The sequence below is a fragment of the Crocuta crocuta genome, unplaced genomic scaffold (genome assembly GCF_008692635.1).
Source record: "Crocuta crocuta isolate KB4526 unplaced genomic scaffold, BGI_CrCroc_1.0 scaffold25, whole genome shotgun sequence".
In the NCBI taxonomy this organism is placed as follows: Eukaryota; Metazoa; Chordata; class Mammalia; order Carnivora; family Hyaenidae; genus Crocuta; species Crocuta crocuta.
This window is the reverse complement of record NW_027532015.1, coordinates 18,158,747-18,173,695: the sequence shown is the minus strand read 5'-3', so window position 1 is coordinate 18,173,695 and position 14,949 is coordinate 18,158,747. Positions and strand designations below refer to the sequence as shown.

At 36.5% G+C, this 14,949-nt stretch overlaps 1 protein-coding gene across 1 annotated transcript; it reads right to left on the bottom strand.

The window, feature by feature from the left end:
* Positions 1–1,867: 1,867 nt before the first annotated feature.
* LOC144241526 (trace amine-associated receptor 3) lies at positions 1,868–2,899 on the bottom strand. Its single transcript, XM_077776107.1, has one exon. The coding sequence runs from the start codon at positions 2,897–2,899 to the stop codon at positions 1,868–1,870; it is 1,032 nt and encodes a 343-aa protein (XP_077632233.1).
* Positions 2,900–14,949: the final 12,050 nt, after the last annotated feature.

The following is a 14,949-nucleotide window of genomic DNA, read 5'->3' as shown; positions in this document are numbered from 1 at the left end:
GATGAAGTCTACCTTACTGCCTTTAACAGGTGTGATAAATAACTTATTTTTGCCACACATACAATCATGTACACATGTGTGTGCCATGACGTTTTTAAAATAGAGAAATAGTTACTCCTGAAATCATTGTTGTACTATATGCTAACTTGGATATAAATTTAAAAAAAGAATTACTAAGAACAACAAAACAAAATAAAATAGAGAAATAGATGAGAAGAAGAGAAACAGACGAGGCTTTTAAAAGTGGGAATTGAGAGGAAGCCAACAGTAGTATAAGAGTCACTGGAGAGGCAGCAAGTTTAGCAAGTCAGTTGTAAGGTCTTCATCTGTGATAATTTTTAAACTAATCTTTACACTCAATGTGGGGCTCAAACTCAGGACCCTGAGATCAAGAGTCTACCTTCTGAGCCAGCCAGGCTCCCTGGTCCTCAACTGTGAGGGAAGAGGTATACTTGGGTGGTGTCCGTTGTCTTTTGGGACTCTCAGAAAGAAGGAGCCAGGCAGTACTACTCATACCCAATCACTCTCCCTGGACGCAGCCTAAAATGTTCATTTCAAGATGAGCAGTTGCACTACATTAGTAGATGTTTTGGTAGACATGAAAGTACTTCAATTATGCATTTATTATGCACCTTTGCTTTTCTACCAACAAGAACAGAAAATGAAAACTGTAATGATGGTGAAGAGGAATCATTCTTATGGAATCATGTTGTCTTTTAAGGCACAAGTTGAGCCAAATGATTGTCCATAGCTGGACCTAGGACTTGGGTGTCTGGATATGGGGAGAGAAGGGCTTAGGAGAGAGTCAGGGAAAAGCCAGAATTAAATTTGCCTATTCAAAGTCTGACCTAAAGCTGAACTTGGATTCAGGAGCAATCTTCCCTCCTTCTGCTCCTCCTCTTTTCCATCTCACAACTTAATCTCATGGTGGAGAGGATGTGGACATGGTTGTTACATGTATTTTCCAATCCATCAGATAAAAGGAAGTTTCTGTTTTTTCTTAATGTTTCACAGAAGAATCACCTAAAAGGTTTTCACCAAACATTAATGATCTGACTTAAATCATAGGCTTTGTGGTGTGAATGAAATTTATTTGGCAGGACTGTAGGGCAACTTACAGAGAAAGTGATTTAAACAAGTACAGGGAGAGGCGTGATCGCTGGCTGATAGCGTAGACACACCATACGGAGGAATAAAGTAGGGACAAGGAAGCAGGAAGTCATTTCAAATATAAACCACAGAGTGAAAAATCACAAGGATAAAAGCTCAAATTGCATATGATGATTTGTAATCAACTGCTTCTCCTATGGGTGACTCTTTGTTATAAGCTTCAAGGTGTCAGGAAATGACTGAATTATTTATATAATGATGGTTAATAATTCTCCCAAGCCAAACAATAAAGGGGACTGACTGCTAGTTGATAGTAGAGATCAACTTTATATTCACACTTCCTCAATGGGTCGACATGCCTCATTCATGATCATGATCATGACCATGATCATCATCATCATCATCTTCTCTTTTCTGAATTCCTAGAGTGGAATCAGTGACCAAAACCATTAGCACTTTATTTTCTTTATTCTTATATTGGTTATAATTGTCTCATAGGCTAACCTATTCTGAAAAGTTTTATATTTCTTTTGTATATTTTCCCCCAGTCGGATGGGAATGTTGATTAGATACAAAGTTCACAGTTAATACATGGCTGATAGCTGGACTGGTCAAAGATACTGAAGGTAACTCTTGCGCAGGTTACAAAACACTTATCCAGATTACTGAAATTTAATAGAATAGTTAATGTGAAGTATGAGGCCAAAATAAAAGTCTCATTTTCAATACTCTCTTCACTTTTGTAATAGCTTTTTTATTAATGTGCTTCAGGAAACAGATTTGCAGTTTCTGAGTGAGAGCTAAATATTTTGCCTGACACTATGTACTTAAGAGCTTTCCGAAACCATGGATAAAAAAACCCATGAATGAGGGGGTTGCAAGTAGAGTTGAAGTACCCAAGCCACACTAAAAGGTCAAGTATTATTACGGGAGTGGAATAGTCTAAATACGGGTCTATCAAAACAGCAAGAAAGCAAGGCAGCCAGCAAGCTAGAAACACCCCCATTACTATTCCCAGGGTCTTAGCTGCTTTCCTGTCCTTTTTCTTAGATAAGTTTTTTTTCACTTCCCCCATTGTGTTTTCAGGCATATTGCTGATAACACGAGCATGTCGTTTGGAAACAAGAAAGATTTTGCCATAAATACCAACCATGACGGAGCCAGGAGTAAAGAAACACGTAGTGAACAATATCGTCCCCCAAAATTTGTTGAACGTAAGTGCACAGAAATGGAAACAAGCAACAAGAATCTCGTAGCTCTGCATGCCAGCAACATTGGCTTCTGATAGAACTAAACTGAACGAAAAAAGAGCAGGTGCCGACCAGCAAAATGCTAACAGTCGCTTTATCATGGAGGTGGTCATTGTGGTTGCATAATGTAAAGGGTAACACACGGCATAAAATCGGTCAATAGCAATGGAACAGAGGTGGAAAATGGAAGTTAGGCTAAGCATCATGTCAAAGCTTGCATGGAATTTACAAAAGCCATCCCCAAAATACCAGCAGCTCTCCACCGATCGTACCATGCTGTATGGCATAATGACAAAACCCAGCAGAAAGTCAGTGGTTGCCATGGAGAGGATCAGAAAGTTTGTGGGAGAGTGAAGCTGTTTGAAATGTGATATGGAAATCATTATAACCAAGTTTCCAAAGATAGTGATAAACATGGCTGCAGTCATAATTGAATACATTATCACTCGGACATGCAAAGAGCGGTTAACAGGAGGGCAAGATTTATTTCCAAATTTTGGGCAACTGGATAAATCTTCAGGAATATAAATTATATCCATAGTGCTTTATCACTTAAAATTCCCTTTTCTCAGAAGATGAGTCTGTGTTTCTTCTCTTCTTAAAAATGATTCCAGTAAATTTCAGCTCCTAATTGTATAATAAGGTTCAAAGATATGTTATTAATTCATTTCAATTTCTATTTATTTAAATATTTAAAATTATGTCAATTGTGATTGCTCTCTGAGTTATTTGCTACATTAGAAAAGGAAAAGTTTCAACTGCTTATTCTTTCCTGTTCTATTTTATTCTATTCCACCCATCCATTTGTTCACTCAACCTGGGTTTATGTATTGAGTGCTCTGTTCTTTTTAATGTACTGGAAGCTTCTCTAGAATTCATTCCACTTATATAGGTATCTATAATAGTCAAACTCATGAAGCAGAGAATACAATAGTGGTTACCAGAATTGGGGGAAGTGGGGAGTTATTGTTCAATGGCTATAAAGTTTCAGTTATGCTAGATGAATAAATTCCAGAGAATTTACTTCAAAATATGTTAAGAGGGTAAATCTCATGTTAAGTGTTCTTAACACACACACACAGACAGACAGCTAAAACTAAAAAGAAAAGGGACAGAACATGTTGCATATGTCCATTACCTTGACTATGGTGATGGTATCACAGGTGTTTGATGTCCAAACGAATCAAATTGTGCAGTTCTTTGTATATCAATATACCTCTCAATAAAGCTGTTTACGAAAAAAGAATTTATGGTCAACTTTTACCTTGAGCAACCACTTTTCTAGAAACTCCTTTGAAGTACAAGTTAATATCTCTCATCATAAAAATACTTAATACACAGAAGCTAAGTGAAATCACAGTGTTTTTCTTTATGTATTCTTTCAATAACTTCAACTCTTAATTTTAAAGAGTCTGCAGATGTTTAAGAGTTATAAATGGCATATAGCTGTTGAAATATAAGGAAAAACTGTGTACCTATAGGTCAAACCATGCACCTGCACCAATGTTTCAAATCTTCTCTATTCTCTACTCCCTTCCTCTCCTCTCCTCTGCCCTTCTCTTCTGCCCTTCCTTCTTTGTTCCCCTTCCCTGTATTTCCTGAGTGTTGTCACTCATCTGAAATTCTAACTACTGGACATGACATATATGCCATCCCTGAGTGACTCAGAAGCATCATAAATTTCATATTCACAGAGTTGGGTCAGTCAAATCTCATATAACTGCTGTTGGCCACAGTGGGCTGAATAAGAGATAATGGTCAAATTGCAGAAGTCCAAACTCTCAGTAAGTTATTGCACCTGCTTTGCTATTTACTTTGGGACACCACCATGAAAAATCACTGGCTGGTTCTGGAGAAGCTGGATGCTGTGCCTCTCACAAAGCATCAAATCTACTTAGAATCTTACAGAAATCTACAAATCTACATCAAATCTTACAGAAAAACAAGTCCAATCTTGTCTGAGTCACACACATGAGATACTCCTGACCTACGTCAGATTCTTCCAAGCCATAGAGATTCAACCACAGTGTATGTTTGGCAAATTCATCTACTTAGGCAGACTCAACTTAATTTTGCCCTTAGAACTCTAAGAAAGAGCGCAAAAGGTCCCTTATTGGTCTCAAAGTGTCGGAAGCTCCTTTCATTCCTTCTGGTTCTGTCTCTTTCCTGTTTGGCAGGGAAAAGAAAAAGAACCTTGTCATGACAGAAGAATTTGTTCGATGTTAGTTGGAGAAGCTTCTTTTCCCAAGTCTCAGGAAGGTTTCTCTTCAGAAAGTCTTAGGGGGACTGCTTTTGAGCCGACTGCTCCATGTGGCTCTCTTGTTTGCTCTGGGTTAGGGGCATACATCACTTACTTGCAAAAAAGAAGAAGCAAAAGAACCTTGGATTAGAGGTTCTTCTTCTCGTGTGAGCATTACCTCTCCCTAACTGTGAGCTTCCGGTGAAACAAGGTATGCTAGAATAGATGGCCCTAACAGGCTCTTCCAGCTCTGAAAAATCTGTGAATGATTGGTACTTGAAAGGTCATTAGTTTTAAATCATCTTCCCATAAAAAAAAATAGGAAGCAGAAAAATAGAGAAACAAGATGAAAGAAAAACATAGAATAAAGGATGTGGCTCAACATAGGAATTCATTGAATAGTAGTTTCACTTCTGAGGCACATCTAACCATGATCACAGATGTGTTTCTCTCCACCGTAGCTACTCCTCCACTCCTCATTGCCTCTTTTTCTTCTTTGGTTTTCACCAAGGAAAAGTTGTAAGCACCTAACCTGGGCCCCATTTTAGCATATAAATGAACAGCATTCAATAAACAGTTGTTGGATGTATTATCTGTGTTAAAATATACACCGCTCACATCTTGTCTTTACCTCCTACAGTCAACTGTAAGTAACAGCTACATCTTCTCAGATGCAATTTTTTTAATAAAATACCATGAGGTAAGGTACCTGTCAGATTGCATTTACCTCTGGATTCTAGCATCTTGGTTAGTGCTGTGACAGACACTAGGTATATATTTTTTAATAAATAAATATAAAAATAAATGGTAAATTATGTCTGTTTTTAAAAATATCTGCATTGTTCCAATAATAGCAGTTGCTTCAATGTACTTGAAACTTTGCTATAAAGGAATGGACTAGACCCGGGAGCACAGTTCACGAGCATATCTTCCAGGATTCAATTGCTTCTGACGGTGTAAAATAGTCCCTCATTATTTAGACAACATTTAGACAGGCAGAGAGGAGAGATTGCTGTAGACATACTTAATTGATCCCTTAGGCTAGTGAGAAGAGGGTTAAAGACAGTAAGTTCAGATAAATACAAAGGTGTCAGTAAAAGAAAAAAAAAAGCTGCTGAGTGTTTTAGTTAAAATGCACCTGGGAAATGGTGGCGATGGCATAAAACTCAGTTGGTATTTCATGAATGCATTAAGATGAGGTTATACTGGCTCTTTTCAGCCATTTTTGCAATGTTCAGCACCTTATCTACCACTTACGGGATTTGAGGATTTTCTTCCTGCCAAAACTCACATGCGTTCATAAATGGAATACTCTCTGGAAAACACAGACTCACCATTGAACTTATACAGTATAATTCCATGAACACATATGCACTTAAAGTGTGGTCTTGCCCAAGAAACTCTCTGTCATACCTCAGTTGCCCATATAACCTTAATGATGACAGCTGTGACATTGAAACAACATCATATGAGGGCTGCATAGAAGTAAATGCTCTATTTTTTTAAGGATTGGGATTCTAGGAGTTGTTTTAACATGAGATCAAATTTTCCACTATGCACATTACTGTTTATATAAGGGAAACGTCACACACTTTCAGAAGTAGAGATCTCAAATGGAATATTTACAAAGACATATTATGTGATTATGTACATTTTCCAGCTTCATGGCTATCTTACATCCCACTAGATGACTTTGAAATCAGGTCAACCTGGTGTGATGATTGGCTCTAGCACTCACTAACCATATTACTCTGGACAAGTTTCTCAGTGTCCTTGCGCCTGTTTCCTCCTTTATAAAATGGGGACGTTGTCCTTGAAGATATTTAAGACCGTTCGCATTATTTTTACCTTCCTCCTTGCTTTTCTGCATAAGAATTACGGCATCTCCTCCAAGTTTGCTTTCTTTTGAACTTCCAAGTACTTTATTATGTTGAACACATGCCTCTATGAAATTTCCGTTTTTGTAAGTTAAAAATGTTAAAATATTAATAATTTTTAATAATTTACTATTGGGATCCTTTTCTTTTTCCCCCTTATGTTTCAGTTTCAATTACTGACTGGTAATAAGGTTGGCATATCTCTACTCACATACATGTGCAGGAAGTCAGATTTTCAACACAAGGTTATATCATGGAGCTAAAGCTTATTGAAGAGAATCTTCATGTTACATGATTTTAGTAGGAGGGCAAGGTGATCCAACAGCAAAATTTAGGTTAAGAATCTAATTTATATAGCCTTAAGGTATGAATATTATATAAGATATAGTAGAAAATGGGACTTTATAATCCATGGTTGCCAAGGAGGCAAATATTTGCATGTGCTATTAACAAGGCACCAACTAATATAAGTATCACCATTGCTAGAACACACATTCTCTTTTTCTGGAAGCTGGCTATTTGGTAAAGAACTTAAAATTGCTATCACCTCCTATGTATGTATATGTACATATATATAAATCAATCCAAATTAAGATTTCTCTCATTTTTAATTGTTGAGAAATTATCAGGTATGAAGGATTAGCAAAGAAAGATATGAGTCAGTATTATTGTTCTTTAATACTCTGGTTCAAATTAAATGTAGTAAGAAGGAAATTTTAAAGTTTCTCTCTTATTTGAACACAAATTTGGATAATAGTCATAAATAATGTGCTCTCTTCTTCTCCTTTCTGATTGCCCTGAAATTTAAGGCTGAAGTCTAAAGTATTTGAGCTGATTACCTAACTGCTTAAGAGAACTACATAAAATTTCAAATCTCAAACCATAGGCTCTTCTGAATGTCTGCTCAAGCTGTGCCGGTTAAGACAGGGTCTCTTATCAAAACTGGCAACAATCTGAAGACCTAGAACTAACATCAGCAATTACTGTTTCACTTCTCTTGCCACAGGTTAGAAAATAATGTCAATTTTCATATAATCTTCCAAGATATTGGTCTTAAACTGAAAAGTCTCAGATATAAATTCTGTTTTTAAAGCTTCCAAACCATTCTTGGCCTAAAAGCGAATTCCACCCTAAAAGTAGATTTTAACGTGTTAATTTTTGATTAAACTTATGAAATCAAGAGAGCAGGATGACGGTACAAGGTGTAAATAGTGTACATAGTGTAATAGAAAAAAATAAGCCAAGGTTTGAAATTTGTGAATCCATGATATTGGATAGTCTCTGGTTAATTCTTTAATATCTAATATAGACTATAATAATATTTTTAGACTACAATGAATATTTAAAAACTACAATCATGAGCACTCTTTGGAAGACATTTCAAGGATGATAATAAGTAGGCTGTATTCAAATATAACACCAAAAACAAACAGAAGAAAAAGATTATTTTTTTCTATAAATCTACTTTACAACTATCTATACTAGTTTACACATCAGGACGTCAAAAAGTAAAAATGGTATCTGGCATGCAAATCATGGATTGACCCCAAATGGCTCACCGTTCATAAGTAAACCTTATAAAACCACATAGCAGCTGGCAACAGGCAGGGATGACATCTCGAAGGGTTGTTTTCTCAAAGGCAGTTGGGAACAGGAAACACATTTTAAACGACCATAAACACACACAGAGAACAGACAGAGCGACCTCCATTGCAGAGAGCAGGGGCAGAAAGAAGAGTGAAAATTAAGAGCAAAGGAAACCATCTTTCTTATAATTAGCTATAAACCATGGCATGTTTGAAAACCATCAGAACAGAGGAATCTTTATGAAAACTATGCATCAGAAAATGTGTCAGAGTAGACAGCCCAAGAGGAATTGGTCTAAATACATCTTTTATCAAGATCACATATACATTTTTCAGTGGATACAAGGGAGAGTCTGAGACAGCACACCTTGATTAGAGTGACAGAGCATAATTCTAGACTATCGGGATGGCCAAAGATCACAGAGATAAGTGGTTCCACTTCTTCATCTTACACCTGACTTCAAGTTCAAATACTTCTATTTCCTTTTTCAGCACAATTTTTTTTAAGTTTTTATTTAATTTCTAGTTAGCTAACACAGGGCAATATTGGTTTCAGGAGTAGAATTCAGTGATTCGTCACTTACCTACCACACCTAGTGCTCATCCCAACAAATGTTACAATTGTTTTTTTTAAATGACTTCATCCTAACTGTAAAATATTTCAGTCTATCCCTACTCTTCAGTCTATTCCTACTCTTGCAATACTGAATACGGAGCTGTGTGTTTGGCAGGGATGTGGTTACAGCTTATTGAATAAAAAGCAATGAAATTAATTCCAACACATGATGCAACCTGGTTAATAAGCACCTCGTCTCGTGGTATTAGAGACATCTGGTTTGGGAAAAATTAGAACATTAAGAAAACAATAAATGCTGTTTCCCCCCAAATAAACAGTAGTCTAAATGAAACCTAGTCAACAATTAAGATTTTGTGTGTCTTAAAGTTTCTAAATTACTTGAAAGCCACATTCCCCCGATAACTAAGGGCTTGAGGTAGGCGTTGCCACTAAATACTGAAAACATTATAACCTAGGGTTTTTGGCTCCTGTCCAGTGAACCTCCCACCACCTCTGATTTTCTCTAATTATGGCAACAATTGATTGCTGATCTACGGACAGCAAGAAAGTCTACGGCTTCATCTGCTTTTAGTTTCTCCTTCTAGACCTCGCTAATCAAAATATGGTCCACAGACCATCATCATCTCCTGGCAGTATTTTGGGGAATGAAAAATCTTAAGCCATTCCAAAATGTACATCTTAGCAAGATACCTATGTTACTTGTATGCCCAATGAATTCCAAAAAAAAAATTCTAGACAATAGAGAAACTGCATTTTTCAGTTTGGACACTCTTTGTATCTGAAACGAATGAATAATTTTGAGAAGCAAAGAGCAACTGAATGCCTTAACTCAATGCTGCTGTCAAGAGAAAAATACTAAAAATGAAATATGTAGTGAATTAAATAGTATATAATAGGATTTGCTTATTAAAATATAATATTAAAGAGGAAAATGCATTTTAGTATTATTGAAATGTAGAAGTACCTTGCATTTATTAAATCATGTTCGGCATAATTCTTGAGTTTTACAAAGACATTTTTTTATATGCCACCACACAGAAATTTATAAACTTTGCCAAATAAACTTAAATGGAAAATTTAAGAAGTTTCTTTCACTTAAATGTCATAATTATCATTTTCTAGTTAGAAAAATACCTTACCTCTTCTATTGCAACAATTTCTGGTTTTCCATAAAATTTAATTATCTCTGTTCAATTATTTTGAAAAGGAGAAAAAGATAGCAATTTTTAAAAACCCAGTACATTTTCTATTTTTTATTGACTCAGTATCTTCCCTCTCCTGAAAAGTTAGTTGTGAATCATTGAGTCTTTTCTGGTGCCTTGGCAGGTATGAGGTCAGGAAGTTCTAGCAAGTGTAGGGTTGAGGATTGAAATATCTGGTTTATATAAATTTGCTTCTGCTCTCAAGAGACCGGGAGTGGGGAACTCAGGTCCATGAGCTTGGAGAGAGGAGCTAACTGCAGAGCCCCAGTGGAGGTGCTCTTCTAACCCTCTTTCATGGAGGATATTGAAATATTCTGTGTATTTTTAATGTCCCAAGTAGTGTTGTTTCCTTTTTTTTCCGAATGAAGGACAATTTCCTATCAATTTCATGATCCTTTGGGCTTCATTCTGGCAAGATAAGGTACCAGAGATAAGGTATCCTTTCTGTCTATTAAAAACACATAAATATGTGTAGGCTAAATTAAACATTGGCTGGTATCCAAGAGAGGGACAATTGTCTGACTCCAAAAAGGTTGCTCTTTACACTTTTATTCCTGAATGTAATAAGACACTGGGGTAAGAGGGAAGTACTTATTCTTGCTTTAATGATTTATATCAGTTTGACCAAAATCCTTAATAAAGAAAAAGAAGAAAAGCCAGTTAAAGTGTCACAAAACTTGAAAACATCAGTTCAGTGAACAAAGAATATTGAATGAGACACCAGAAGAGCTGAGTTCTTGTTTCAGTTTTTAAAATTAGCTATAAAATCCAGGGCAAAGCATTTAATAGCTCTGGGTTCTGTTTACTCATTTGCCACTTGCTATCAAATCCTGGGTGGGGAAGGGAGGCTACTTTACTAACTCTGGGAAATGATGGAAGGCAGACAGTAGGTAGGAGACTGGATCACTTTCTTCCACAGCAAACAAGTCAGGATGACTACATTCTGAAACCAAAAAAATGCCATGAAAACCTATAGAGAAAATTATCTGTTTCAATGAAAGGAGACTAAGTGCGCAGAACTTTATAGGGGGCTATTTGATGTTTTAAAATATGAACAGGACCTAATAGAAAAAAGAAAGAAGCATTAGAAGGAACTTTATGGTGCACATTGGACTGCCAAAATTTTATTGCATCTCTAAGCACCAGAGGAAACAATAACCACATCACAAACATTATCCTTGCGTAAAAAAAATAAAAAAATTAAAAAAAAATAAAGACTGTCTACACCTCTACAAACAATTTGTTGTAAGTTTTACATCAAGATATTTAGTTTTATTTTCTAAAGTCATAGGCTAAGGAATTGGGAGGAAATTTAATAAATATTAATTCAAAAGAATTCTACTTTCCAGTAAAACTAAAGTTTATTTTTACTTTTTTTTTTTTTTTTTTTTTTTTTTAGCACTGGGTCTTTTAAAATAAAAGCAGAACATTTGTGTGTGGGGGTTGGGGGGAAGAGGTGTTCAAATACCAAAGCAGCATAAACATCAGTACAGTAAAACCTTGGATTGTAACTTGCTCTGTGAGTGTCCCCAAGATGAGCAAACATTACTGATAGGTTTTAACTTGATAAACAAGCAATGTCTTGCAATGGGAGTAGTACATGATGTCTTCTCTTGCACGCGCACTGTAGGGTTGTGGGTGATCATCGGATCATGCTCCAATGCTTGGTCTCAGGCTGTGGTGTTTGGCAGAAATCAGTGATTTTTTCAGAACGTTGGAAGGTGCCCACAACCAGCACTAGTGTATTTTTTGTCACTTCAAAGCACCTATGGACAGTCCTTTGCTTTTCATACAAGAGTCAACTTAAGAACACTATGATTCATTCTAGATCAGGCTGCCTGTAGGTATAGACCTTTTCCTCTGCTGCCTTATTGTCAGTTACATTAAATACAGTATATGACAAGAGTTGATCAATACTGTACAGTAGTCACTGTCCATGAGAGTGTACATAATGGACCCCAGGCAGAAAAATGTTGAAAGGAAAGGTGGTTATAAGAAGGAGATGATTACGGTGGAAGTTAAGAAGGAAACCATTGAGAAATATGAGCGAGGTATGCAAGTGACTGAAATTGCAATCATAAGAAGTCTACATTTGCATCTTGTTGGCAGAGGAGGAGGAGAAAAAGGTGGAAGGCCCTCACTTCAGATGAGACTAGGGAGATGAGGAAAATGTGGGAAACTGCAAAATTTTGTGGAAAAGCACTACCCAAACTAGTCTGTAGCAGTGCAAGTGATGAATCTGTTTAATGGCAATGCTATGTCATATTTCTTTGAAATCCTCAAAAGGGGGCAAAAGCAAGTGTCATTGGATAGATTCCTTATTAAAGTTACATGAAAAGAAAAAGATTCCACTGAGCCAATAGATAGCAGCGATTCTGTTAGTGATAGTCAAAGTTGTCCTACACAATAACTCTTCCCTCTCTTTTCTTCTTCACACTAGCCGCGAAGGTTTTCAAAGGTAAGTGCAGGTTAATTTGCTTATTTATCTTTATATTTTGTACATTCTTTAGAATTTTGTATTATATTAAAGTATTGTAATCATTTTTATATGAATATTTTTGGGTTGTAGGACAAATCATCTGAGTTTCCATTATTTCTTAAGGGAGATTTGCTTTGATATACCGGTGCTTTAGATTACAAGCATATTTCTGGAACGAATTACGCTCACAAACCAAGGTTTTACTGTATTTCATTAAAAAGAATTACTGAAAAGACACAATAGCATCCAACACACCATATTAGCTCTCCTAACTGCACCTGGCTTTAATTACTCACGTATTTTGTACTTGCAATCTCTTTCACCATTTCAGAGAATCTGCACCATCTCTTCTCTACTCTGAGACTCTGGAGAGGGCCCAACCCATCGGCATGCTAGCAGAAGGTCTAGGCAACATGTGGCAGGGCCACCTTTGTGCAGGCAGACAAAACTAATATTTCAGCTGACCACAGAATGGTCACTGCTTAGTTGGGATTTGTGCAATTAACTGAGATCAAAGCAAATTTGCAGGCAATGATGTAAGCTTTTCCGTAAAAAGGAAAAAGTGCTAATTTGTCCATCAATATAGTGTAAATAAAGAAATTAACCACAAAAAATTTTAGTGGAATGCAGTTGACTTAAACACACACATAACTAAAATTAAAACATTATAAGGCAATACGTATCCTCCATGCAAGTGACATATTCTGAGATGGTCTATTGTCTTCTGTTTGCTTTTCATGAAAAATGTTGTTGGCATCCAGTGGTGTGCTGGCACTGCTCATGCCCACTCTCCAGTGACAAGAACAGGTTAGCTTTTCAGGAATTCTGAGAGCCAGTTGACATCACATTTATAGCTTGATTTCAGGTAAATGAATATATATATTCATTCAGGTAAATTAATGTGTGTGTTTACACACACATACATAAACATACTGGATCATCATTTTCATGGAATAATGTAAAGAACAACATATATAGAGAGAGAAAGAGTATATAGATAGAGTGTGTGTGTGTATACATATAAACTATATATGTATACATATATACACATATATACTATATATACATATATATGTATATATATAGTTAATTCTACAAATCAAGGCTTTTTTCCCTTTCTTTTTAGAGTTAGGTGTCAAACACTTAGGAGCATACCACTGGTTGCAAACCACTAACTTCATTTCACAAGTTACTAATGGGCCTCAACTTACAGTTAAAAAGCCACTGAATAACAAATATATAACAAATATAGAGTTTCTAGTACCCAGAGCCCACCCCCTATAAATATTAGTTTTCCTCTTAGNAATATCACACTCTAATTCAAACATGTATGTATAACTGTTAAGCACAATAAAGTCAACCCCCCTCCACAACTCTTTGGAATACATTTACTTTTATTAAAAATCAGAACACCAGGGCACCTGGGTGGCTCAGTCAGTTAAGCGTCTGACTTCGGCTCATGTCATGATCTCACAGTCTATGGGTTCAAGTCTGTGGGTTCAAGCCCTGCATCGGGCTCTGTGCTAACAGCTCAGAGCCTGGAGCCTGCTTCAGATTCTGTGTTTCCCTCTCTCTGCCCCTCCCCGCTCACTCTCTGTCTCTATCTCTCAAAATAAAATAAAGACATTTAAAAACAATTTTTTAAAAATCAGAACACCAATTACCAATGTAACATGTGGATGAGCCTCAGGAAGAAAGGCAGCACCAAGAAGAATTCTCCCGCTAATAAATAAAAAATTGCCAGTGGCTGTGATTAAGATGTTACATGAATGAAACGGTGAGTGAAATCTGTGGCCTCAGTTACTCAGTTTCCATTCTTTCATTTAAGAAACGTTTAACCTGGGGTGCCTGGGTGACTTAGTCAGTTAAGCTTCTGACTCTTGATTTTCCACACAGGTAATGATCTCATGGTTCATGAGTTTGAGCTTCATGCTGGGCTCTGCACTGTAAGTGCAGAGCTTGCTTGGGATTCCCTCTCTCCCTCTCTCTGCCCCTCCCCTGCTCTCTCTCTCCCCCACAAAATAAATTTAAAAAGTTTATTTTTTAAAAAAAGAAACATTTAACTCACAATAGTAAATTCTAGTAAAGGTTAACTCTCAGCTAACCAGTGACTGGTTCCTGACAGATATGCATGTTTGAAATTATTTCTGTATTTATTTACTTCCAATTATTAGTTGTTGATGTTTCAAACTACATCTGGTCCAATACTAAGGAACAAAAAGTGAACGGAAGTATCACACAAAGTGCCCGTGATGCTAAGAGAAGGCAGCGGTTCTCAAGCTCAGCTTATGCTCTGATCCCTTCCAAATAGTATCAAAGTTGTGTGCTCTTCTCACACCGTCCCTGGCTTTTCTTCTTCTTCTTTTTATCTTTCTCAGTGTTTCCTTTTTTCTCCCTAGAAGTAATAGGTATATGAAGTATTCTGAGGAAGACGGATTTTTGGTTCAAAGAGAAGATTCCTTTTTTTGTTTTTTTCTCAAGTCTTAGAAACTAAAAGCGTACCTTGGTAGCCAAAATCACACACACACCTACATACACATATACACACATGCACATACATATACAGGCTTTAAGTGACTTTATTCTTCTACGTTCCCGTGCTTTTGCTTCATTTCACTCCTACAGAAGT

What these genes read in the sequence shown, in the direction of transcription:
- LOC144241526 (XM_077776107.1), bottom strand. Translation starts at nt 2,899, where the DNA reads ATGGATATAATTTATATTCCTGAAGATTTATCCAGTTGCCCAAAATTT.